Source organism: Vigna unguiculata, chromosome 7 (assembly GCF_004118075.2).
Source record: "Vigna unguiculata cultivar IT97K-499-35 chromosome 7, ASM411807v1, whole genome shotgun sequence".
Classification (NCBI taxonomy): Eukaryota; Viridiplantae; Streptophyta; class Magnoliopsida; order Fabales; family Fabaceae; genus Vigna; species Vigna unguiculata.
Genome location: NC_040285.1, coordinates 40,795,863 through 40,821,411, shown reverse-complemented (window position 1 = coordinate 40,821,411; position 25,549 = coordinate 40,795,863). Strand labels below are relative to the sequence as shown.

The window sequence follows — 25,549 nt, the reverse complement described above, 5'->3', positions numbered from 1 at the left end:
AGTTCTTGTCATCCTCAAAGTTTCCATCTCTTCGCAGCTACAAATCGGGGTTAATCCATTTCTCGTTGAACCACCAACAGTACACGAAGTGATACAACACGGTTGCCTCCAACGATTACAAACCAGAGGTAAAGAAAGAAGATTGGGACCGTAACATACCAATATAATGGGATTGCAGGAAGAAGAAGATTGCAACAACACCAATTGGGAATGGAGGAACAAGATTGCCAAAACTCACCAACTGCCCAAACATTCCTTACCAAAACCCTAGCTCACTTATTTATCCACAAATATCTAATTAGCCATATGTACAATACACGTAACACACCCTAATACAAACCGTGCCACATGTACAATGCTCCGTTAATGATTTAAACAACGTTACAAAAAATGATCAAATAAAACACAAATTGCGAAAATGAGAACCATTTTAAACATTCGGTAAAAATGAAGATCATTTTAAACATTCTGTCAAAATGAGGACTATCTGCAACAAACAATACAAAAATGAGGACCAAAAAAGTATTTAAGCCATAATTTAATTATTTTATTGTGTACATAGTTTATTTCATTATAAGTACTATTCTGGCAAAAAAAAAAAAAATTTGAGCCAAAGGCAACAGATATCATAACCTCTCTTAACTCAAACTTTATGACTATCTATAGACTAAAATTAGTTCTAGAATTAACATTTTATTTTATTTGTATGTTTATCCTCTAAAAAACAAGATAATATTTGAGTTATAAAGAACAACAATCCAAGTAAAGATTACAAAAATAACCATCTATTGGATCTTTTATCTAATTATATTTATTACAAAACCATATTTATTGCAAAGAATAATAACTAAAACAAAGGTTACAAAAATAATAACTAAATATCCTATCTCTTATACTATAATATATGTTAAATCTATTAGTAAAATTTAAATATGTTATTAGACACAATTAGGCCCAATTTTGATCCAATTATGCATGTTAGTTTTAATGCACTTATCAGGTTGTCTCGGCCGAACAACCTCTGTTTTCACCTTTTGGGTTAGATTTTGTCTTAGATTCTTTGTCAAGTCACGATTAAGATAGATACATTGAGATCGGTTATATCCTAAACGGTACACAACCCTCAAGTTTGAAGCTTCAGGTTTTGAGATGAAAAGATTGTCATAATCCGTTCACTATCTTCTAGTATCAGGTCGGGTCCTAAACGACCTAGACATACTAGTTAAATGACTTTAAAAAAATTACTTAAAGAGTAAAATTAAAAAAGAAATACACCAAAAGATATAATCTTTTAATAATTATTATAAATAATTAAAAATGTCATTTCACTAAGTTATTGTTTATTTTGAATTTCAGAGTTCCATCATAGTTTTTTTGCGTCATAAAAGATTAAGAGATGGAGAATATTTAAATTGTTCTGTGTCATAACTCTTAGGTAATGCGAAACCATTGATCGTAGTGTAACGAGCCTCTAATTGAGGTTTAAGGAAACAAATGCTCATTTTTTTCATTTTCCATAACAAACCTTTTAGTTGAAGTCTCATAGAAACAAATGTTCATATTTTAGAATAATTTTTCATTCGCTTAGCTGAAGGTTAAGGGAACTAGGTTTTCAATTTTTGAAAAACAAAGATCTCAAATCGAAGAATAAAAAAGTGGTTTTAAAAAATAATTATTATTCCTCTTTGACCTTGAGATTATTCCACTTAAATCAATCACCTTATATGAAATAATATATTTTCTCCTCTTGAATTCTCATTAAAGAAAAAACTTTTGTAAGTGTGCACGTTTGCTAGATAAAGGCGTGTAAATTCTACATTTTTTTTTTCCAAAAGCATATTGTTTCTTATAAATTTCTCAATCTTAATAACGTAGGTCATCTTCTCATATACTAAACTAGATGATTTCACGAATGTTGGAAAAAAAAAAAAACACTTAACGAAAATACATTCTAAACATATGATTTACATTCTTTTTAAGTCTTCTAATGTATAGTTTTTTTTTTTTCCTAAAATTGTTCATTTTCTTTGAATTGAAATGTTAAAAAATATACGCACATGTGGATCTTACTTGACAACTAATTTACTACTTAATAGAGAATTCATCGTTTAATGAATGTATAAGGACAAAAGATAAGTGTATCCATTACCATGAATACAAAGAAATTATGTAGGGAGTGAGAAAAGTACTAAACGGGATTTGAATTGAAATTGGTGTGACATTTGTACAACCGGAGGTAGCACGAAGAAGAAAAGAAAAAGAAAAAGAAAAAAAGAAAAGTAGAGATTAAATTGAATACATAAGAGGCAATTGCAATAAATAATAATAATATAAACCCCTTTAAAATGGTCAGGGTCAATAAGCTTTTATTTGGTAGTTAAGGGTGAATAAGCTGTTTGTTTAGTGTAGTATAGAGGCACATAAAGATTGAAAACCCAGTTACAAACAACAAACAAATACTCCTGCAGTCTGAAAAGCCGCAAAATCAACACGCCTCTCTCCTCCATTTCTGTGACTCTTGGTGCTTAGTTACGGAGAGAGATGAGGTGACCCACTCTCCAAACGGCGTAACGGACATCCGAAAAGGAGTCACGTGCCGAAGAAAAAGAAAAAAGGGTAGGCCCAGTTGATGGCTTTAGAGCAGGAATTGTCGCTGGGTCAGAATACGAATACGAGTAGGAATCCGAACCCAGTTGACGGCGTGGATGTTCGGGGGGAAGGTGGAGACGAGGGAGGGAAAGCGCCGAGACTGCCTCGGTGGACGAGGCAAGAAATTCTGGTTCTGATACAGGGAAAGAGAGACGCTGAGAACAAGTTCAGGAGGGGCCGCACGGCCGGATTGCCATTAGGGTCGGGTCAGGTGGAGCCCAAATGGGCATCGGTTTCTTCTTACTGCAGAAAGCATGGAGTCAACAGAGGTCCGGTTCAGTGCCGGAAAAGGTGGAGCAATTTGGCCGGAGACTACAAGAAGATCAAAGAATGGGAATCTCAGATAAGAGAGGAGTCGGATTCCTTTTGGGTCATGAGAAACGATTTAAGGAGAGACCGGAAATTGCCCGGATTTTTTGACAAGGAGGTCTATGATATTCTCGATTCAGGCTCCCAAGCTCCGGCGTTGGCTCTCGCTCTTTCATCGCCTCCTTCAATGACAGTAACTGTTTGCAAGGACATGCGCATGGACATGGACACCAAAAGAGGGTATACACCTGCCCCTTCCTCAGCCTCTGTCCCTGCTGAGCCTGAGGAGCCTCACCTCTACGATAGTAATCGGATCGCGCCTGTTGAGGATGGTTTGTTTTCAGATTTCGAACAAGATGAAGTCTCTGCCAGTCCTGATAAGAAGGACATTTTTCCGCCCTCCAACAGGGTCTTCCCTGCTCCCATTCCTATATCAGGTTCAAATTTTATTCCATTCCATGTTTTCTAATTTCTCGTACGTGATTTTATTCCTTTTGCACTCCACTTATACTCTACTATCTTGCTTTTGCCACTTTGTCATCTATCTTCTATACTTGCTTGCTCGCTTCTTGTCTTGTCTTTTTCTTATAAACATGGAAAAACTATAAGCACGTCACAATGTTTGATTGCTGTCTGGACCATTGCCTGCATCTTTTCTTCTCCTTTACATAAAAGCAATATCAACCACTCCTCCGTGGATGCCAAGGGGAAGGTAATATCAATATAATGCCACACAGCTTTCACAACTGCTTTATCACATTTGTATTATTGCTTGTGATTTCCTAAAGGCTTAAATATACTTTTGGTTTAGTATAGGAATCATTTTTTCTCTCCCTAGTTTTCAATCAGCTTATTTTTCACGCAGACAACTTAAATAGTGAAATCTAAGCTTATTTTAGAATAGCTGACTTTTAGACTTGTTTGATTGATATCCTCCATAAGCATTTGGAAGATAATAAAATAAGAATGTAAAATGAACTGAGTTTCTTTCGTAAGTTCAAATCAATTGATGCACTGGAGAAGCTAAATGAGATAGCTAAGTTCATTAGTTGTAGTTGTGTTGGAAGTCCCACATCAACTAGAGGATCAATTCATAATATATAAGTGTGCACAATCCTCACCTTACAAGTCGATTTTGTGGGGTTGAGTTAGGTTTAAAACTTATCGACTAGAGATAAGGTCAATTCACAATATATAAGTGTGTGTAATCCTCACTGGGGTTGAGTTAGACTTAAAATCCACTTCTAACATGATAGATAGTCTACAAATTTTAGATGAATTCTAGTCATGAACATGATAGATAGTCTACCATTCACCAAAATTTGTAGCCCTTAGATTAATCTCATCCTACAAACCGCTCCTTAATGTCAAAGCACCAGCTTGGTGGTTTGCGGTTAGCATTGTCAGCATTGCTACTGACAAGATCTCCGACATGGTAAAAAGCGCAACAAGAACCTTGACAAGGAAAAGGACATTGAGATGCTTTTGAGCCCCATCCATAACTATATTTTTGACCAATTTGCATCCATGGGGAAGTTAAATACCAATCTGTTTCAGACCAACTTGTATCAATTGGGAAGTTAACTGACAATTTCCAGGACATGTTCTGAAGTGGTGGAATTTGATGCTTGATGGTGAAGATGGACTCAATGTTGTTTTTCTTAGATCGCAATGTTAGTAGAGAGAGTTGAACCTACAACCTCTCTCACGTCTCTTACAACTTTACCACTAAGTTAACCTTAGAACTCCCACGATGTTGTTGGTGTTTTTGAGAGAAGTGATTTGGATATCTGAAATATGTAGGAAAGGAGATGAAAACAGGGGAATCAAAACATTGCCACTGGAAATAAATGCCATGCATTTCGGTTAATTATTGAATAGAAATTTTGAAGAGAGACTTGGCCTAAAAACAATGATGACTAAATGTGAGCAATTAAAATAAATAGAGAACCAAAGTCACACATAGATTCAAGTATGAGACTAACACTGAAATTAAGTCATTTTCAAATGAGAATATCCATTCGCAAACTTGCAGAGTTCATAATGTACGTCATAATTGATTGAAAATCACATGTATCTTCTTAATATTTAAGACTCAAATGATATTGTTTGTATTAGCATTTAGTTGTGGAATTATGTTTAGTTAAATTACAACTGTGTTTGGAGAATTTTTTTAATAAATTATTTATAGAAGAAAATGAAAACCTTAAATGTTTCCAACTTTTCCACAAGTCATCTTTAATTCATTTTAACTTCTTTAGAAGTTTCCTCATCTAGTTTTTTTTTTCTTTTTTCAAAACTGATGTATAAGTTGATTTTAACTTGTAGAAGTTTATAATTCATCTTGCTATCTATTTTTCTTCTTCTTTGAAGTACTTAATGTTTTTTTTTAAGACAGTCTTAATATTTGATTTGTTAGGCTTGTATCTGTAGTTCTTAGGACAACTTTCTCACTTAACCAATTTTGACGTGGGGGCTCTAATTCTAATGACTAATGCATGTTTAAGTAAGTTATACCGCACTTAATGACAAACCCAACAACATGGAAGTTACTTCAATGAACTTTACTTTGTCTCCAAAATATAATGAACATGGGGCTTTTAGTTAGACCTTGAATCAATCATCTAAAATTCATGCGCCGTAGCTTGCTACCGTTGGATTGAGTGTTTATGACTAAGTCAACAATTATACTTGATAGTTAAGGTTCAATTCTTTCTATTTAAGGACATAACAATCGAGTGCCTCGATTCGATTCCACTTTACCCAAATGACTTATGTCACAGGACAATTGATATATCTTGCAACAATCTCTCAGCAATTTAACTATGATACCAATCGTTAGATTGAAAACTCACTACTAGTCTTAGCTGATAGTCAGAGCACAAGCCTTTCTACTAAAAAACATAACAGTTCAAATGCCATGATTCAACAGCCTTATAATAGAGTTGATTTGTTGCTTATCAGCTTCCTATTTCTGAATTTGGAATTTCAATAATTCAATACAGACGAGTATGCAAGGTTTTGATACATAACACTTCTATCACAATAATGTCAATATTTAATTATTGCTTGTGCTAAGTATCATTTACTCGTGTTCACTTTTTTGGGGATAATCATCCAACGTGTGATTGCTTACTCAAAATGGTTGAGAATTTGTTTTTGGGAAAGCTGGAATATAAATCATGCATATGTACAGTATGAATTAAATCAAGGTTTGTCACGCATAGGTAAATGATGTCAACTTGTATAATCACACAAGTAACACTACTTTATAACTCCTTCGCACCTCCACAAGTCATTGGATATTAAATTCTGCCGAACAATTTTTTGAAAGGTTCAAATTTTTTACATGCCTCATATGATACAAGTAACTCTTGAACTGTTAATGTTTCAGAGGCATGCCATTCATAATTAGTAAAGTCCTTGAGCTCCGTGAAATAGCGTAAGATGATCAGATAACTGCCTCCAAGCCACAAGCACCGATTGTGTGATTTTAAACCTTTTAGCTTTAGCTTCTTATAATAAACTTACAAATAAAGGTACTGGTTTAACAATGATAACAATGAGGATTTAACTGATGTTTGACTATACATTTAATTTGTTTAAACGTTCTCTTTTTCCGTAGGTGTGACTAACGAGAAACAGTCTACTCCAAATCCAGAAATGGGTTCTACCTCTCAAGGAGAGCGGAAAAGGAAGCGATTAGCAACTGATGGGGGGGAGGAAACTTTGCAAATCCATTTAATTGATGTCTTAGAAAGAAATGGCAAGATGCTAAGTGCTCAACTTGAAGCGCAGAATATAAATTTCCAGTTGGATCGTGAGCAGCGAAAAATCCATGGTAGTAATTTGGTTGCTGTGCTTGATAAGCTTGCAGATGCTCTAGGGAGAATCGCTGATAAATTATAGGGCAAGAGCAATCATAATACAGTGTACATAACAGTTTAAGTCCTGTAGATAATTGGGGTTACTGTTATTTATCACAGGATGTCATCTAGAAGATGACTGCCACACTTGTTCTCCCCTTGTTTTCCTTTTTGGATATGCCATTATTTTTGTGGTTTATTACTGCCATTTTAGTATTTTACACACACATTTGGATTACCGCTCCTCTCTCTCTTACTGCTATGTTAATATACATGACGTTATACCAATCTTTCTCAGTGGACGACATTTCATATTTAGATTCATTTTTATTTTCATTAATGGTTCATAATTTATTTGTTCCTATGGTTCACAGGGTCTTCTTTAATACTTGGCCATCTTTGTCTAGGTATTGTTTTCTATTTGCTGGGGTATCTCTCAACAAACTTTTGAGTTTAGAAGATGATCATCATCATGAAGAGCATAAGGTGCCACAAGCGCCTCTCTATGGACCATTTTCGGCTGCATTAGAGCACACATCTAACCTTGGTTTATACGCAGATCATATAAACCCCAAATTCGTGGGACGAATTGGTAAGCAAGTTAATATAATTTAAAATAATATTAAAAAAAGTAGTGGTTATTATTCTTAAAAAGAGAAATTACATTAAAATATATATAATTTTATTATTTTTAAAAGTAGCCAATTAAAAAAATTATATAATTTGAAATACATTTTGTTTTTCAAAAATAGTATTAAAAAGATTGTGAAGTTTTTATTTAAAAAAAATTGTTTAATTATTTTGAAATAAAGAAAGTTTATTTAATTATTTGTTTTCTTAAATAACGAAGTAAATAATTTATTATTTATTAAAAGGTAAAATTATTCAACTAAAATATAATATTAAAGGTTATCAAATATTGTATTTTTTTTATATATATAATAGTGTAGAAGTTGCAATTTGCTTTATTTAATTAGTAACTAGTTTCCAACTTTTCTTATTTATAGAATTATGGTGAGCAAAGGTCAATATTTTATATTTTTCCTTTTACTGGGAATAGTTTTTAAACATGTGCTTATTGTCTATATGGAGAAGTAATCATTTATTTTGGGAAAATCATCTTTTAAAATAATATTATGGTTAGGGATGTCAAAAAAATCCGTACCCGCGGGTATCCGCGGATAAAACCCGCAACGAGTAGAAAACGGATATTAAAAATGGATACTCGCTACCTGTGGGTATGGATATTTTTGATACCCGCATATTAACGGCGCGGGTACGGGTATCATAGTATCCGTACCCGTGGATACCCGTACCCGCTAATCTTTAATTCACAAAAGTACTCTCATATATATATATATATATATATATATATATATATATATATTAGTAAAAAATATTTTGGCCTAATTTTTTTTAAGTTGCACATCTAGTCTTATGTCTTCATTTTTCAAACTTCAAAAGTATTGGTATATTGTTTTCTTTTAAGTACACCCCTTGACATTCTTCTCTTTCCTTTATTTGAAATTGGACATATACATCAAATCCTATATAGACAATGACGTTTATGGTATGCTTTTTGTCAAATGATGAAATCAAAATAAGAATACTTGGCATGTGACAATTAAGGTTTATTATTTGTTTATTTTTTAGGAATCAATTGGAGAAAGTGAACTTTTTTATCAAAACACTAATTAAAAAATTTTCATTGTGTTGAACGTCATTTTATATCTACTTTTATAATTATTTGGACTTGTATGAACTTGAGTTTATTTGAACATTATTTAAAATTTATGACAATGATGTATTTTATTTTATTTTGTTTGAATCTATGATTAAATATTTATTTTATAAATAATTTTATAAATACCCGTGGGTACCCGTGGATACCCGCGGGTATGAAAAAAATAGGCGGATACCCGCATAACGGATACCCGACGGATATGGGTACAGATACGGGACGGATATTTATCCAGTGGGTAGGGTACGGGGGAACTACTACACATACCCTACCCGCCCCGTTGACATCCACAATTATGGTAGTAGAAACTAGGTCGGATAAAATAATATATGAATAGTCAGAAGAGAGTGGGAGAGTCCCCACTAAAACAGTGGTTAAATGTATCAATTTAGGCCAATTACTTCCTTACCAAATTCGTTCTTCAATTCACCATACAAATAACAACCATAATCATTTCTTTAAAACAATTCAGTAGCAAATCACACATGCAATCATTTAATCATGTCAAAACTTAGTTAACCTAACTTTCCTTACCTCACCAAAAAGCTCAGAAGACCCAAACTATGTTAAGAATACCAAAACACCTTTAGCTCTATAGGATTCTCTATTTGTACCAAAGAACAACATAAGAATGATCAGGACATATCATTATGATCATTGACTAGTAGAGATTCATAAAGAATGTTAAAACCTCACATTCAACCAAAGAAGAGTCACATGCAAGTTAGAATAGAGAAAACCCACAAGAAAATGAACAGATGTTCAACTTACACAGTTGAAGAAACTGATCCGACAGAATGGAAGAACTTGCCAAGAGGATCACCCTAGCAGTCTATGATCTTCAAACAAACAAGTAAAGAAGAAGAACTCTTAAAGAAAAGTCAAATAACTAAAAAAAAGTGATTTCTAGAGCTATAATGTATTTTAAAATAATGAAACTTATTTATAACAATTCTATTCATACTAAAACCTTTTAATATTAAAATAATCGAGTCTCACCGTTTTTAAACCTATCATTTCTAAAATTGTCATCTTCTATATCTTGATAACTACAATAATAAGATTGATAATAAATAATTATAATAAGAATAATGATGATAATAAATTATCTAAGTGATGATATTTTAAGAGTTACCTAACAATAATATTTTAATAGGCTGTTATTCAAGTTGTCAAATTAATGTTTTTATTATAAAGAAATCTTAAAAATAAAATAAATATGACTAAAATATTATTAGTTTATGGTATTTAGTAAATTTTATTTTGGTGAAATTCAAATTACCATCATCCTCCCTTGGTAAATATGGTTTGACCTTTTTAGGATAACCATAATGCATTCTTTCTTCAAAAGTGGATAATCAGAAATTAATCTTTAACTATTCCAGTAGCCCAGTTAAATGACCTCCCAATGAGATATATTATTGTGGGAAAAGTTTTCGAAAAGGGTCTAGAATTCTTCAATAAATGAATTTTAAGAAATAATAAGTTTTGGTAAACTAAAATGAAATCACCAGCGCCGAGGTGTGCTTCCATAATAGGTTACGAAAAGGAATGGAAGGTGAAAAAAGCGGAAAAATGGTTGATAACCCAACCATTAACCAACCACCCTTTTCTTCTACTACGTTGTCTGTCTAAGTCTAAGTGAGGAGAAACAACAGGAAGCTGTGTTAGATAGAAAAGCTTGTGCAGAAGTGGTGGCAGTGTAGGATATATGATTTGTAAAGCATTCACTTCATGCTCTTTTCTTGATTTGTTACTAGAATTCTAGGCTTTTAGGTAAGTGAACTAAGATATAATATCAGTTTCATGTTTACATCTTTCTTACCTTTCTGACGTATTCTTTTCTAATACCCTTCACCTATAGATGAGGTTTTCTATGATTATTATTCTGACAGGTTATAACTGTTAATTATGCCGTCAAAGGTGGAAAAGGAGAGCGATGACTTCATCCGTTCCTAAATTTAATCAGTCACTATACCTGGAGCTAACAGCAAGAATAAACTCATTTAAACATAATGAAAGGTGACACTCTCCAGAAGATAAAATTCACAATTCATATGCATAAATCAGCAAATCTCTCAAGCAAATTAAGCACACATTTAAAGTTAAGTCCACTTTCGTGCAATAGTTAAGTCCTGGTCAACTTCCTTTCTGGATGCCTCCCATAGTCGATGTTCAATCCCCAGTTTCCTCAGCTCAGAAAGTCCTTGCTCAACTGGAATTTGAAAAATCCACGTAAGTAATAGAGAGCTAATTTTCTCAATAATACTAAGCAAGAATTGATCCCTTAGCCAACGTTGTCAATGGAGGAAAAACTAAAGCATATCCATTATGTGCTTACGAGAAGACTGACACAATAGGAGAAAAGGCACGAAAAATAATTATAAAAAGCATAAGGCACGAGAAAGGAACAGTTAGCTATGGTTTTGGTTCATGGTATGGGACACGAAAAAACCCTAGACAGACCATTGGAATTGCAATACATCAAAATTTCAAGCACAATGAAGCATTTTGAAGTGTAATGATGTGTCCGAAATAAGCACGCTCCATTATAAACATACAAAAAAAAAAAAGACTCTCCCTACCTTGTCATTAACCAATCTAGACTCTAGGCCTACCAGCTGAGAGTTGTTGCATGTAAGAAGTGTAATTCAACTACATCTACCATGGTTAAAGGTGATTAGTAGCAGGCATTGACTCAAGAAATATGTTACCGGTGACAATAACAGGACAATTTTCTACGAAACTATAGAACAATTCAAATTTCCAAACTAATGTAAAGTGGTCGGAAATTTAGAGGAACATATCAAAAGCTATTGGAATGTCCTTAACTCTTGGAGAACTCCACTACCATAAGGAGGGGTAAGTAAATCGGTTGGATAAGTAAAACTCACTAGTGTCATTAATGAACGAAGTCATGGTCCTTTCCTGTATTAAAGGGTCATGTAAAGAAAGAACATATCACCCAACCCGAAAATCGGGTCTTGTAATGAGAAGGGTACTCTGAAGTTAATCCACAAAACTTGTAATCCTATTTGAGATAATAAATACTTTTAAGATATTCCCGTGGACGAAGGCAAGAGCTATCAAGCCATGTTAAATTGCTCTCTTTTGCTATTTCTACCAGTGATAATTTTCAATGTGCATGAGATTTTTGCCCATCAGAAACCAAATAGTAAAATACTGGATTGAAACATCCACGTGTACTACGTAGTAATTAATTAAAACAAAAATGCTAAGCGCTACCATCAACAGCATCATGTGATGTAGGTGAATGCCCACTCCGACCAATCCAAAACTGAAGACGTTCTTTGGCTATGTCCTCCTCTATACCATGAACCTTGGCTCTTCTCCAAAAATATGTCAGCCAAGCCTGTCCACGAAGAGTAAATTCACATATAAGGCAGCATGTTTCACTAATACAAAGCACACATTTCTAGTAAAACAGAGAACCGTGAGAGTAAATGTCATCACTGCTTACAGATCCAAACTAAATGCAAGCCACTAACATTATGAGGAGGTGAATCATTAAAAAGTACATGCTACAAAAATTAAAACCAAAGAATGGTGTAATCCAGAATCTAGAAAAGCATGCCTTCTTATAGAGAAGAAATAAATACAGTGTAATATACAAACATTCCAAGAAGCTGCTAATGTGATAAAGAGCATAAATAGTTCATAAGAGAACAGAATACCTCCTTGAAAAGAACATCCTCAGACTCCTCTGGACTCAATTCTACATAAAAACCAAGATATTTAGCATAGCTTTAACATGTCATCTTCATTTTTGCACAAAAGGGACAATGCATAGCTATTTCAGCTAATACTCGGTGGGAGAAAACTTACCAAAGGCTTCTATAAACTTAGGGTCCCCCGGTGATTTAATATCTGGCAATGGTAAAAAATGTACAGAATGTTATTAGTACATAAGAATGCCGAATTTTAATATGACAGATTTAATGTTTGTAAATAGAATAAAAAGAAACTGCATTATATTATAGGAAAATAAAAAACCAAAGTACAAGAATGATGAAATTAGCTATATAACTACTCTAGAGAGACTCGGATAGAATGCACCTGATCCTAATTCAATCTGTAACAAGATTAGTTACAGAGGACGGTAGTCAAAACTTAACAGAAAAGAAAGGTTTATTTATAACAGGAGCAAAACTATACACCAATACCCCATGAGCTCACAAGAAGTGAGAACCAAGAGAACAACAACAACGAGAATTTCCTTGACAACAACCCTGTGTTCTTCTAATGGCTGAGACATAAACTGGTAATAATTACCGCTAGTACTACTATACATTATTTCTGTCTGCCCCACACTACATGGAATTAAACAAGGAGTTGCATACAATGGGTGTCTCTAGTACTACTTTCTTGCCAATTTCTATACCTTTGCTAAACCCAAACACCCTCACCCTGGAATGGTACAGAAGATGATGCTCTCTGTCTTTTTGTGATTGTGGACTCTTAGGTAATTCAATTTATTATTCTTTCTTAGAACATGGGTTTAGGCCCAATTTAATCCAACAAAATTTACAAGGTGGGGGTTTCCCCCACTTATATATTGTATTTTGGTACTATCTCTATCCAATGTGGAACTTGGGTTTTTCCCAATACACCCCGTCATGTCCAGCTCTATTGGTACATGAATAGCATGGTGGATGACCATCTTTTAACGGATTAAGGAGGGACTCTATTACCATCTTAAAATGTGAATTTAGATCTTGAAATTTTCCCAATTTTCTCAACCTAGATATTTTTTATTCCAAAAGCTTCAAACCTTATGGCCAACACAATAACCTTGTTTCCAATGATTGGAAATATGATAGAATTCAAAAAATTCTTACAGCTGATGGCAATTACCTGCCTATCAACGCTGCCAGCAAGATTTCTCCTTTAACTATAGTTTTTGTTTCTCCTGATCTTTCCACAAACTCTATTTCTGTAGGGAAATTGGTTGATTATAATTGTAATGCCCGGTTTTCTTCTTCTAGTTGTGTTGTGCAGGATCAAGTATCCAGGAAAAAAATTATGAAGGACCCTAAAATTGGATGACTATTTCCTATTCAATATCTTCGTCTACATGTTCTCCTTCTTTGCCTTTATTTTCTCTTATTCGTATTGACGTTCAACTTGGAAATGAAGAGTGGCATAAGAGTTAAGATTATCCAAATTCTCATGTTTGTAAAAATCTAGACTGTTGGGGAGTAAATATCCATTTTTCCCTTTGTGTTTCTTTTGATTGCATGATGTACGAACATAGAAAAAGTAAAGCCCCACCTTTTCCAAATGTTGCAACTCATTGTTTTGATATCATTCGTGGTAAGTAATGTTTGGGGCGCTATACCTATTATTTCCTATGCACATTACAACTATTTTCTCCACGTTTATGGATTATTTACAATAACTTTAAGTGGATTTATTTTCTTCTATATGAGGCAAAAAAGTGTGCTCCTCTTTTATAAGGTTTGTAACTTATGTTCAAACTCAATTTTGTACACATACAAAAATTTTAAAAACCTGATTCTGGTGGAGAATGTATGCCTTATAAATTTCAAATATTTCTTCAAGACAGAGGAATCATCTCTTAGCATTCCTATCCTTGAACACAGGAACAAAAACCATGTTGTTGAGAGATAGAATTGTTATCTTCTTAGTATGATAAGAACTCTTTACTTGAATGTTCAATTCCTCATCATGTGAAGCCCTTTCTACAACTGTTCATTTGATAATTTTGGATAATATATCTCCCTTGTATAAATTGTATGGCCATTCTCCTTCATTTTATAATTTTATACATTTGGTTGTGTTTGATTTGTGAACCTTAGGGCTCAATCTATTAAATTTTCTTTTCTAATTCTTAAAAAGATTCTGCTTGTTATGATTCATGTGTTGTATAAGAATATCTATAAATGTTATTTTCTTTGAAAAATCGTACTTCATTCCATCATATGCAGAACCACCATCTTTATCAATATCTTTGTTGCCTCAATTTTCTTCTAAATTAAACCACTGGAATGATTTAAACCTGATTTTGTAGTTGAAAGATTTGTCATAACTTTGGAGCCCTCCAAGACTACGATCCAATACTAGATTCTTCCATAGCATTTCCTCTATCGTTTAGCTGACCTTCTAGACCACCTAATCTATATGGTTTTTCTTTTCCTACATCTTTGTTGACTACCTCATCTTCTATTCATATTCATGTTTTAAACATGTTGCAGAAAGAGTGTTGGAGAAAGGTAATCCAAGAAGAACTTGAGGCACTTGAAGAAAATCACACTTGGGACATTGCCCTTTGTCGTCCCAATGTCACCCTAGTCGGAGATAACTGGGTTTTCTCTATGAAGCTTCACTTAATGGTACTTTGGACTGCTACAGAGCTTGTCTAATACCTCTACACATAAATGTGGGTATAAATTTTGAAGAGACATTTAGTCCAGTTGCCAAATCGACCATGATCCAAACCACTCTAGTTATTACTACTTCTCAACCTTGGAAACTGTATAAAATGAATGTAATGTTTTTCATAATGGTGATCTCAAAGAATAAATATATATATATGAAGCTTCATTTTGGCATGCCTAGTTCTTCTCCTCATGATGTGTGTAAACTAAGGTGCTCTTTGTATGGACTTAAACAAGCGCCTCAAGATTGGTTAAAGAAATTTTGCAGAACATCTCTTAACTTCTCTTTTACACAGCCAGAACAATTATTCTTTCTTCTTTCACAAATACCAAGGGGATAGCTCTCATTCTACTTTATGTGGTTGACAAGACTGACTACTAAGCTTTAAAGTATGGTTCATGCCACTTTTAAATATAGTGGGAATCTAACCTATTTTTTAGAGTATAATTACATCAGCAGCCTGATGTTTTTCTGAACCAACAAAAATATATTCAAGTACTAATCTTGGCAAGTTTGACTAGTGTTGATCCAATAGGTACTCTTTGAAAGTTAACATGCAATATCATAAAGATGATACAGATCTACTGTCCTATGCTTTATCAAAGTTTAGTAGGAAGCCTCATCTACTTGACATCATCCTAAGATCTCGTGACATGTACATCAGTCATCCAAAGCACATCCTCCCCTCAGTGTCCTCATCTTGTTTTTGTACGTTACGTCATTTGCTTCCTTGCATGGTCACCAATGCAATGAACCCCATATGGAATGCAGAATCCATCACACTAGGTTCAAGAACCAAAGGCAAACTAACGGGAGATTATTTTTCTCCATAGGTTGTCCTAGAATGATCTATGAAGATGATTCAACCAATTGGATCATAGAAAATCCTAAAGAACAAATGAACATGAAAATGGGTTTGAAACCCATATTGAAACAACTCAAGAACATGATCATATAAACAAAGCAATTGTATATACGAACAAGGTTGAGAATTAAAGAGACAACATATAAAGGAAAGAATGACTTGAAAGGATCAATATGAAAGAAAGAAGAATTTTATTCAATTGATTGATTTGAAACAGTACCTCAATCTCAATATATATAGAACTCTAGCCCTACACTAATAATTATAGAGAGATCTCTAAAATCTTCTAACAACTTGTAGTAATACGCTTAATATCATACTAACAACACTCCTCAAGATGGTGAATGGATCTATCATTCCCAGTTGCATGTGAGAACATGATATCATTCGCTGGAAAGACCTTTGGTGAACAAATTTGTTAACTGAAGCCCAAATGGGACATAAGTAGTGACAAAGCCAATATCCAGTTTCTCTTTAATAAAGTGTAGATCTATCTATGTGTTTGATCCTATCATGTTGAACTAGATTGTGACCAATCCTAATAGTTGACTTATTATCACAAAAATAATCATAGGCTCTTCACATGCCACTTTAAGATCATCTAGAATCTCAACCATAGTAATTCATAAACCCCATGTGACACAACTCGGAATTCAGCCCCTACACTAGACCGTAGTACAACATTTTGTTTCTTATTTCTCCAAGTCACCAAATTTCCACCCAAGAACAATCAATTCTCTAAGCTAATTATGTAACTGACTGGATTTTATTAGCACCTCCACAAGCTCCTTAATCTTTCTTTTTGTTATCCTTACTTTGTATTCATTATTTTCTTCTTGAATTCTTTTCTTTTATCCTGGCCCCAGCTTTTGCAACCAGTCTTCCTTGAATAGCTTACTCCTCACCATGATGTGCAGGATTTTTTCCTTCGAGGAAATCCTTACAACCTAGGCTTACAATGGTGTTGATTGGGTTTGTTGCCAAATTCTACTGCATGGTGGTAGTTTTTTTTAGGAGACGCATATTTCATGGGAATGTAAGAAACAAAATACAAATCTTCCACTGAATCTAGGTATTTTGCTATGTCATCTACATGTTTTGAGAATGTGGTCGCACAATCTTTTAGTGGAGGTTTTGCTTCTCTATCTGATCCTATTCTTTATGTTGATAATGCAAGTTCCACTCAAATTGCAACAAATCTCATGTTTCATCAATGCACCAAATATATAGAAATAGACTATCATTATATAAGAGAAGCCTTAGCTAGCCAAGTTACACCTCTTCCGTATATTTCTGCAGCTCTTAAAGAGGTTGATATCTTAACCAACACTATGGCTGAACAATGACATTAGCTATTTTTTGGCAAATTGCGGAATTCCATACCCTTTATGTTGTGATAATTATTTTTAATTAGAAATTACAATTGTACAACACAAATCTTTCTGTTAGGCTGTCATAGTATTTAATTAAATGTTATATTTCAATAATTACTATATAATTATATGTTACAGTTTCTTATAAATATTGTGCTGTAAATATAAAGCTTTTATTAGCAGCAGATCAATATTTTCCCAAATAGTATTCCTGATTTTGTTATGGTTCTTATGATTTTCTGAAACTCTAGTCATCCCAATCCTTGCACAAAGTTTTACATGTTCCCCAATTGACCAGCAATCTTATCTCTATACACTAGCTCACACAAAATTTGAATATTGTATTGACCATTTTCCGTTTTCATTGTGTCTTGTAGGACCTGCTCAAGAGTAGAGTAGGTGCTACTTCGTGAAGAGTAAGAAGATTGATGGTGTACTAGCAAAAAGGTGTTGTCTTCTATTCAACAAGCAAACTCTGAAACTTCACCATGCTAAGTCCTTATTTCTACATTTCAAATCAGTCAGTTAAGTCTTTTCACTATGATATTTGTCAATTTTATTGCAACATTTCCTCCCCGTCGCAATAAAAGTCTTGCACTTTTGACCTTGTGCATTCTTATGTGTGGTGATCTATTAATGACTCTACACACGGGGCTATGTGGTTTGTGAGATTAATTGATGACTGTACTTGTGTGATATGGTTGTCTTTTGAAGAATAAATGTAAGGTTTGTTGAATATTTGTCTATTTCTTCCCTCTTTTTCTAAAACCAATGTGGAAAGTTTATTAAGAGTGTTCATGATGATACCAAATATGTCAATCTAATGTTTTACAAGTTTCTTAAGATAATGACATTATTTAAGAGCTAACTTGTGTTAATACTTTCAACAAAATGTGTTTGAGTGGGTTTTAATATGCCTTTCTTCAATCTATCATTCAAGCTATGTAAGCACAGGAAATAATGATAACAGTAACAATACATACCTGAGACTAATTGTCGAGCAGAATTTGGACGCCGCTGTTGAGCTAATGCTTGCACAATTGCATCCTCAACCTCATAGAGAAACGTGACAAAAATTACTTAGATGACTGAATTTCCCATAACAAAATATTTAAGTCATTTAAAATATTTCTGAAAACCTTTAAAGAAGCAAGCTCTTTTAGTCCCATTTCAACAGAAAGCATACTTTCAATATTTCCTTCTCCAGTAAGATCATTTAAGTCAGGAACAAGTTTGCTCCTCTTCTCGATTGCATCATCATCTGTTTAAAAATCATAACAATAATCTGGAATTCACATAATGAAAATCATCACTGTAAGAAAAAATATAACATAGAGCATGGATTTGCCCTACTATGCAGCCAAACTAATATGAACTGTACAGTCCAAATCTTTATTTCATGCCTTTTTCCCAGCATTCCTCCTTTGCCTTTTGTCCAGCAGAAACAACGACCTCAAATGGAAGAGGGGCTAAGGATGACCAAAGTTCGTACTTCGAAACTGCAACATCTGCACAGATGCCTATAACCATGGAAGAAGTTACACTACATGGAATTATTCACTTATCTAGATCAGCTGAATTCAAACTTGATATATAGACAAAGTATAATTCTATATGCATGCAATCATACAAAAATTATAAAACTCGTATTAAAAGCTTCAGTAATGTATTCCAGTGCAGCTGAGATGTTTTTGCCTCTCACCAGAAGAAAAACAAAAAAAGGACGATATATCACCAGTTTGGTTTATTTTGTAGCTACATACCAATTTGTTAACTTAACATCACTCTACTGATTAATGATAATACTAACATACATAAATGCTGAAAGAACTATAATAAAGAACTGAGAAAGCATATTCAGGTTCTGTCAAAAGTGATTGACATATAGAACCAATTGATAATAAAATGATCGATTAGTCATGTCCACAAGAAATACAATAATGCTTCTCCCAAAAGAAAAGAAAAGAAAAAGTTAAAACAGACAGTAGCGTACCATATTTTGCAGCTAAACCCCAATAACGAGCAAGCCAACACCTCTTTAGAACAACTTCTTCCTGACAAGAAAATAATTATATATAACAAGTTTTCTAAGTAATTAATAAATACCAATGGACTCCTACTACTGTGGAAATATGTACCATTTCTTTTTGAGTTAATATCATTCTTTGAGTCATTGATCGAAGAGCTTTTACTTCAGATTCAGCTCCATTAAGCTGTCTCATTACAGCCTCAGTCTCAACTTTTGCATTCTGTTTCAGAAGAAAAAAATTAAACATATATAGCAGCCTGTGTTGAGAATGTTAAAAAATGGCATATTCACCTCAATTTCAGCCTGTAGAGATGTGATTTCTTTATCAACTCCATCCTTTGAGCCTTTGGCATTCTTAAGTGCAGCCTGTGAAATAAAAAGCTTTGCTGAAAGCATTTTTCACAAGTGGATTAAGCAAGAAATGGAATACCAAACTATTTTGCTAAACAATATATTGATTCCCCTTGATGCATAAATCAACTATGTTCAGTGTTTGTACAACATGCAGCTCCACAGTTCAATTTATTACCACCACACTACCTCTCTTTGACGCAATGCTGCTTCCTTTCTGCAATTCAGTAATAAGGGAATGTCATACACCGTACTAAGCGAATGAAAAGCCATTTGCAACAGTTTTAACTTTATCTCACATACCTGCTCAAGAGTTTGGCTTCCAAAGATACACCTTCTCCGAGGGAAGCAACCTACAAAGTCAGATGAAAATTAAAAACTGCACATGAAAGAAATTTCGTTGACACATACACTCATGTATAAAGATAAATATCTAAGCCAAGTAATAAAATTTCAAAACTAAAAAGGAAAGCTCAATTAACTAGAGAGAAACTCATAAAAATAACCACTAGGTGCACTAATACAACCCAATCCAGCGAGGTAAAAATGATGATTTATGCTAAACAATAGACAGAATCTGAAATCAAAAGCAATAGGGAATTCTTAATCAGAAGCAGGATAATAAGCAAGTATGAATTAGGGACTCTTAATGTATCAACCTTGAAAAAGGAGACAACAATCAACTCAGAAGGCCATTATCAAGTGCGGAAACTAGAGTACTGCATACTAAGAATTAAAAAAAAATGCCAGCACCTGCTTCTCAAGCTCCCTAACTCTGGCCTCTGATTCCTTGCATCTCTCTTCCTCTAGTCTAAGCTGCATGGTAGAAACGCTTGAATACTTACGAATGATGTGAGTTCAAAACAAAGTCGACCGTAGTACCTTGTCTAGAATACTTTCATTTTCTTCCTGCAGCATATCAACCTGCAGGTAGAGCAGAGATTTGTTTAAGTGAATTTAGAAGGGCGTGGGCCTCGGAAAGTAACACGTTGAATTCTGTTTCATTGAAAGTCAGAAACAGGAAAACAAAATTTGGCAAAAAAGGTAATTAACCTCATCGCGAAGTACAGAAGCCTCACGCTGATGTCCTGAATCTTTTGGTAGAACGAGTCCAGTATCAAACGGAAACCTGTAAATTTAATGGAATCCTGAATTGTAATTGTAGTTTAGGGGGTGGACAGGCATGCATTATTATACACATTCACACACATAAACGGAAGCAGCAATATGGGAAAACAATGTGGGAAGGGGTACGCATTGTATGGATCTATTAGTTATAGAATAAGATATGACGTAAAGGGAAAGAAATGCGAAGGGAATGAGAATTTACCTTTTATCTTTGGGCTTATTATTATGGATGGGAGAGTCTAAGGAAGGAACAGGAGCTGGAATCTTGAGGCTTAGCGGTGGTCTGTTAGTAGCAGGTGGAGTCGGTGCTGCTGCTGCTGCTGCGCGAAGATACGTTGATTCTTCCTGGAGGTTTCGAGGTACCTGATTAAGTTAGGAGGCGAATAAGGAAAGGAAGTTAGTTAATGATGGATGGGATAAATGTAGAGTGGAATGGGAAGAATCGGACCGCGGCAGGAGATGGCGATCTGAGAGCGGCAGTGGACTTAGCAGAGTTCCTGGAGAGAGATAGAGGTGGGGGAGCAGTGTAGCGGAAACCTAGATCGTCGACGTCGTCGTCGTCGTCGTCGGCAGTCTGAGAAGCCATGACCTGGGCGAGGCGCTGAGCAGCGGCTTTGGCAGCAACATTCTGAGTCCTTTTGACGGTTGAAATTCCAGTTGCAGTAAGGGTGAGGGAGGAAGAACGAGAATGACCATTACGTGAGTGTGATGGCGACGACATCACATTCCCAGATTCACTGCTCCATTTCCGCTCCATCTCCCTTTTCCCTTTACCCTTTGCAAATTGATGCCTGTTCACTCCTGGTTAGTCGGTCAGTACTTCTACCAGTACTGCTTCAATGTCAATGCTTGTCACTCACCATTTTGGTCCACTCTTTTTCTTTTTCCTTTTAAAATTCAATAACCGTTACTAATTTTATATCATTTTCCTCCATTTCCTTATTACATTATAATTATTATTCAACTAAAATTACAGAAAATATAATAAAGGCTTAAATACCTTTTTAGTTCTTATTCTTACATATGGTCATCATTCTGATCAAATGTTTAAAATAATCTTCATTTCTATCAAATGTTTAAAATGGTTCTTATTTTCGCAATTCGTGTTTTATTTGGTTCTTTTATGTAACGTCGTTTAAATCATTAACGGAGCATTGTACAGGTGACACGGTTTGTATTAGGGTGTATTATACATATGGCTAATTAACGTTAATTTCTCGGGAAAATTTCTTCATCCTCGTCTTTCTTAAGCTCCAATTTGCAGAGTAAGCAACTAATACTTGTCATTTCATCATTGGATTGCAGTTGCGCTCTTCATTCCAATTTTCCAATTAATCATCATCAACGAGATAAGTGGGTTTAGGGTTTTTTGGGTTGTGTTTGCTCGTGGGTTAGGGTTTTCATAATTCTATTTTGGGGTTTGTTTGTCTTTCGATTGTTGTGATGTTCTGCATGGTTTCTAAATTATTTCCATGATTTTGTGTAGTTTGTGTATGTAGGTGGGGTTCAGTGGGGGTATTTGAAGTGAGGCACATATACATGGTTGAAGATAAGTACACAGTGAATGTGAATGCTCAACATTGCAGCGGTAGGAAATGACTTTTGATTGCTATCCCTTGCTGCCATGTTATTGCAACAATGAATTTCATCAATGTCAATGTTGAGGACTTCATACCAATATGCTTCAGGAGATCCATCTACGAAGAAATATATCAATCTATCAATCATTTTTCCAGCAGTCAATGGTGAAGTCTTATGAGAAAAAACTCCCTAGCCTGACGTTCATCCACCACATAAGAGGATCTTACCAGAAAGACAAAAAAAAAAGGTTGGAAGAGTGGGAGTTGAGAAAGGATAACACACAAATCATCAAAGGAGGTCATAGAAAAAAATGTAGCACATGCTGTCAGATTGGACATGACAGGAACAATGGCCCAGATAAGCATGTGGATGAGCAGACTGCAACACCTGCTGAGACTGCACCAAATGCCCAAACTGTTGGGAATACCAACTGTTGATAATGCACCAACTGCTGAAACTCAAACAACTCAACTACCAACTCAACCATCAAGGAATGAAGTGGATAGTCAAGCAACACCACTACAACACTAGAAGAACCATCTCAGCAGTTTAGGATGAAATTACAGATTAGGAGGAGGCCATGATAGCAGCTACAGACGTCTTAGTTATTTTTTAGAATTTCTGATGTAGAATTCATTATTAATGTACTGCATTTTGATTTTCCTTCAACTTCGTTCAATTTCACTTTTGTCAAACATTGATGTAGTGCATTTTGATGAGGATGAATTAATGTTATGAATTTAACTTCTTCCAGACTTAGATCAATTTAATTTTTCCCAATCTTAGATCAATATCACTTACTTCAATGTTCAGATTAAGATGTCATTTTGAACATGTTGGGACTAATATCAACATAATCAAACTAATTCATTTCTTTATTTAACAATAGTACAAAACAGATTGAACTTTAAAATATTACACACAATAACAGTACGAATAATACAATAACAACACAAGTGAACCATATTACTAATTGCAGCCTCTTCTCAGCAACCTTCAATGACTTCTCCAAATCATTAATTTGCCTCATTTGTGTCATGATGATGACATCCTTTTCATCAACACCACCATTTGAAAAAGTTGCAGCCCACATTATTGGAACCACCATTCTGTAAATCAATAAACAAAAAATTAAAACCAATTTATTATTAACACAAAAATAAAAACAGATTGTACCTAAAATTTTCTACCAATATTCTTTGGAGTTCTTGCCATCCTCAAAGCTGCCTGCCATCTCTCCGCAGCTACAAATCGGTGTTAATCCATTTCTCGTTGAACCACCAACCGTGCACGAAGTGATACAACACGGTTGCTTCCAACGATTACAACCAGAGGTAGAGGAAGAAGATTGGGACTGTAACATACCTATATAATGGGATTGCAGGAAGAAGAATGCAATAACACTAATTGGGAATGGAGGAACAAGATTGTCAAAACTCACCAACTGCCTAAACATTTTTTACCAAAACCCTAGCTCACTTATTTATCCCCAAATATCTAATTATCACACATGTACAGTACACGTAATACACCCTAATATAAACCGTGTCACCTGTATAATGCTCCGTTAATGATTTAAACGACGTTACAGAAAAGGACAAAAAAGAACACGAATTGCGAAAATGAGGATCATTTTAAACATTCGATCAAAATGACGACCATTTTAAACATTCTGTCAAAATGATGACCATCCGCAACAAACACTACGAAAATGAGGACAAAAAAGATATTTAAGCCTATAATAAATTAACAATTTCTACTTTTACTTTTCTTTTAATTCCTTATTTGTTGACGAGGGATGATATAAAGATCATGCATGCGACATGTATAACAACACTTGAGAGTTAATTTTAGGTTATGAACTTTTCTCACTGGATATTTTATGAGTAAAAACTAAAATTATTTCTTTCATAAATTTAAACTATTTTTTATATAAATTAATTTGTAGGCACTTTCTTCTTATTATTTTTAAATAAAAAAATATTCATTTATAATTAGTTTTAACTTCTAAAAAGTTTACTTTTCTATGTATTTTAAAGATTTTATAAAAAAGAACAAAAGGTGTAGTCCACTTTCAAAAACTTTTTGTTGAGTAAGTGATTTGTGTTGTATTTTATATAATTTTATTAAATAAATTTATTATTTTATATTTCTGTATTATTATAGATTAATATTAATCAATAAATTGTATTATTTGTTAGGATTAATTATATAGCATATGGTTATGATTATTAAATTTGTGAATAATATGTAATGTTGGATTTTTAATGAACGGTTTAGATATATAAATACGTATTTAACTTTTGAACATTCAATTTTTTGACATACCCTACTAAACATTTTGAAAGTCTATAATTGATCTTTGATTCATAATCTAACAATATACCGTTGTCTTGTTTCATCAATTTATTTAGTTGTTGACATTTTTCACTTTTTCACGCCAAAAATTATATGGATAAACTAAACTCAAGTTTCATATTTTGTAGATGCGTGTAATAAAATTATAAACTTATGAAATTATAAAAACATAAAATAAGAAAATTAGGATATTATAATATTATTAACTTATAAAATTAAAAAAAATTGTAAAATTTTAAATATATATAGAGAGAATAGTGATTTACTTATTTAAAAAAAATTGAAAGACATAATTTGAATTTTAACTTTTTAGTTTATTTTAAATTTTCTACTCAAATTAATTTGATAATATATACATTTCATTTGTACTGAGGAATCATTAACATCTTATCTTTAATGTATTTATGAATATAAAAAAACTTTATTTCTTTTTATTAATATGCATTTAATAATTACCGTTTCTTTTTCTATTTCATGGTTTTTAAAATGATAACTTTATTATTTTTTTAGGAAATATTATTGAAGTGTTGAAAAAAGGAAAAAAAATGTTCAAGACTCATCAATACAAATAATTATGCTATAAATTTGTATTGGTATTTTTATGAATTTGAATTTTCTATCAGATTTTTATGTATTATTCTTTATTATGAAAATACATTAATGATCACTGATTTTAAAGTTTTAAAATATATTACAAATATCTTTAAAGCACAAAATTAGTGTATTTTTAATGCTTAGTATAGAATAAAACAAAAGAAACTCAGCAAACTCTATTTTTGTACCAGTATTTTGTTGTGTGCTCACTATATGTAATTAAATTTTTCATTACATTTCTAAATGTTCTTGAAATCAATCTAATAAGTGGTTTATGTGTTTTTA

The 25,549-nt window shown here is 33.5% G+C and overlaps 2 protein-coding genes across 2 annotated transcripts; one reads left to right on the top strand and one right to left on the bottom strand.

The window, feature by feature from the left end:
* The first annotated feature begins 2,377 nt into the window (after nt 1-2,377).
* Nucleotides 2,378-7,112, top strand: LOC114191751 (trihelix transcription factor ASR3-like). The gene is made up of 2 exons (XM_028081126.1): nt 2,378-3,395; nt 6,584-7,112. The coding sequence occupies exons 1-2, from the start codon at nt 2,630-2,632 to the stop codon at nt 6,865-6,867; spliced, it is 1,050 nt and encodes a 349-aa protein (XP_027936927.1). The 5' UTR covers nt 2,378-2,629; the 3' UTR covers nt 6,868-7,112.
* Nucleotides 7,113-10,550: 3,438 nt separating this feature from the next.
* Nucleotides 10,551-21,597, bottom strand: LOC114189541 (coiled-coil domain-containing protein SCD2-like). The gene is made up of 17 exons (XM_028078128.1): nt 21,180-21,597; nt 20,934-21,094; nt 20,657-20,732; nt 20,486-20,527; nt 20,357-20,419; nt 19,907-19,956; nt 19,793-19,820; nt 19,544-19,618; nt 19,362-19,472; nt 19,217-19,277; nt 18,627-18,743; nt 18,363-18,484; nt 18,207-18,276; nt 12,412-12,453; nt 12,261-12,301; nt 11,812-11,938; nt 10,551-10,780 (listed from the first exon to the last, which is right to left on the bottom strand). The coding sequence occupies exons 1-17, from the start codon at nt 21,486-21,488 to the stop codon at nt 10,671-10,673; spliced, it is 1,605 nt and encodes a 534-aa protein (XP_027933929.1). The 5' UTR covers nt 21,489-21,597; the 3' UTR covers nt 10,551-10,670.
* Between the last annotated feature and the right edge of the window lie 3,952 nt (nt 21,598-25,549).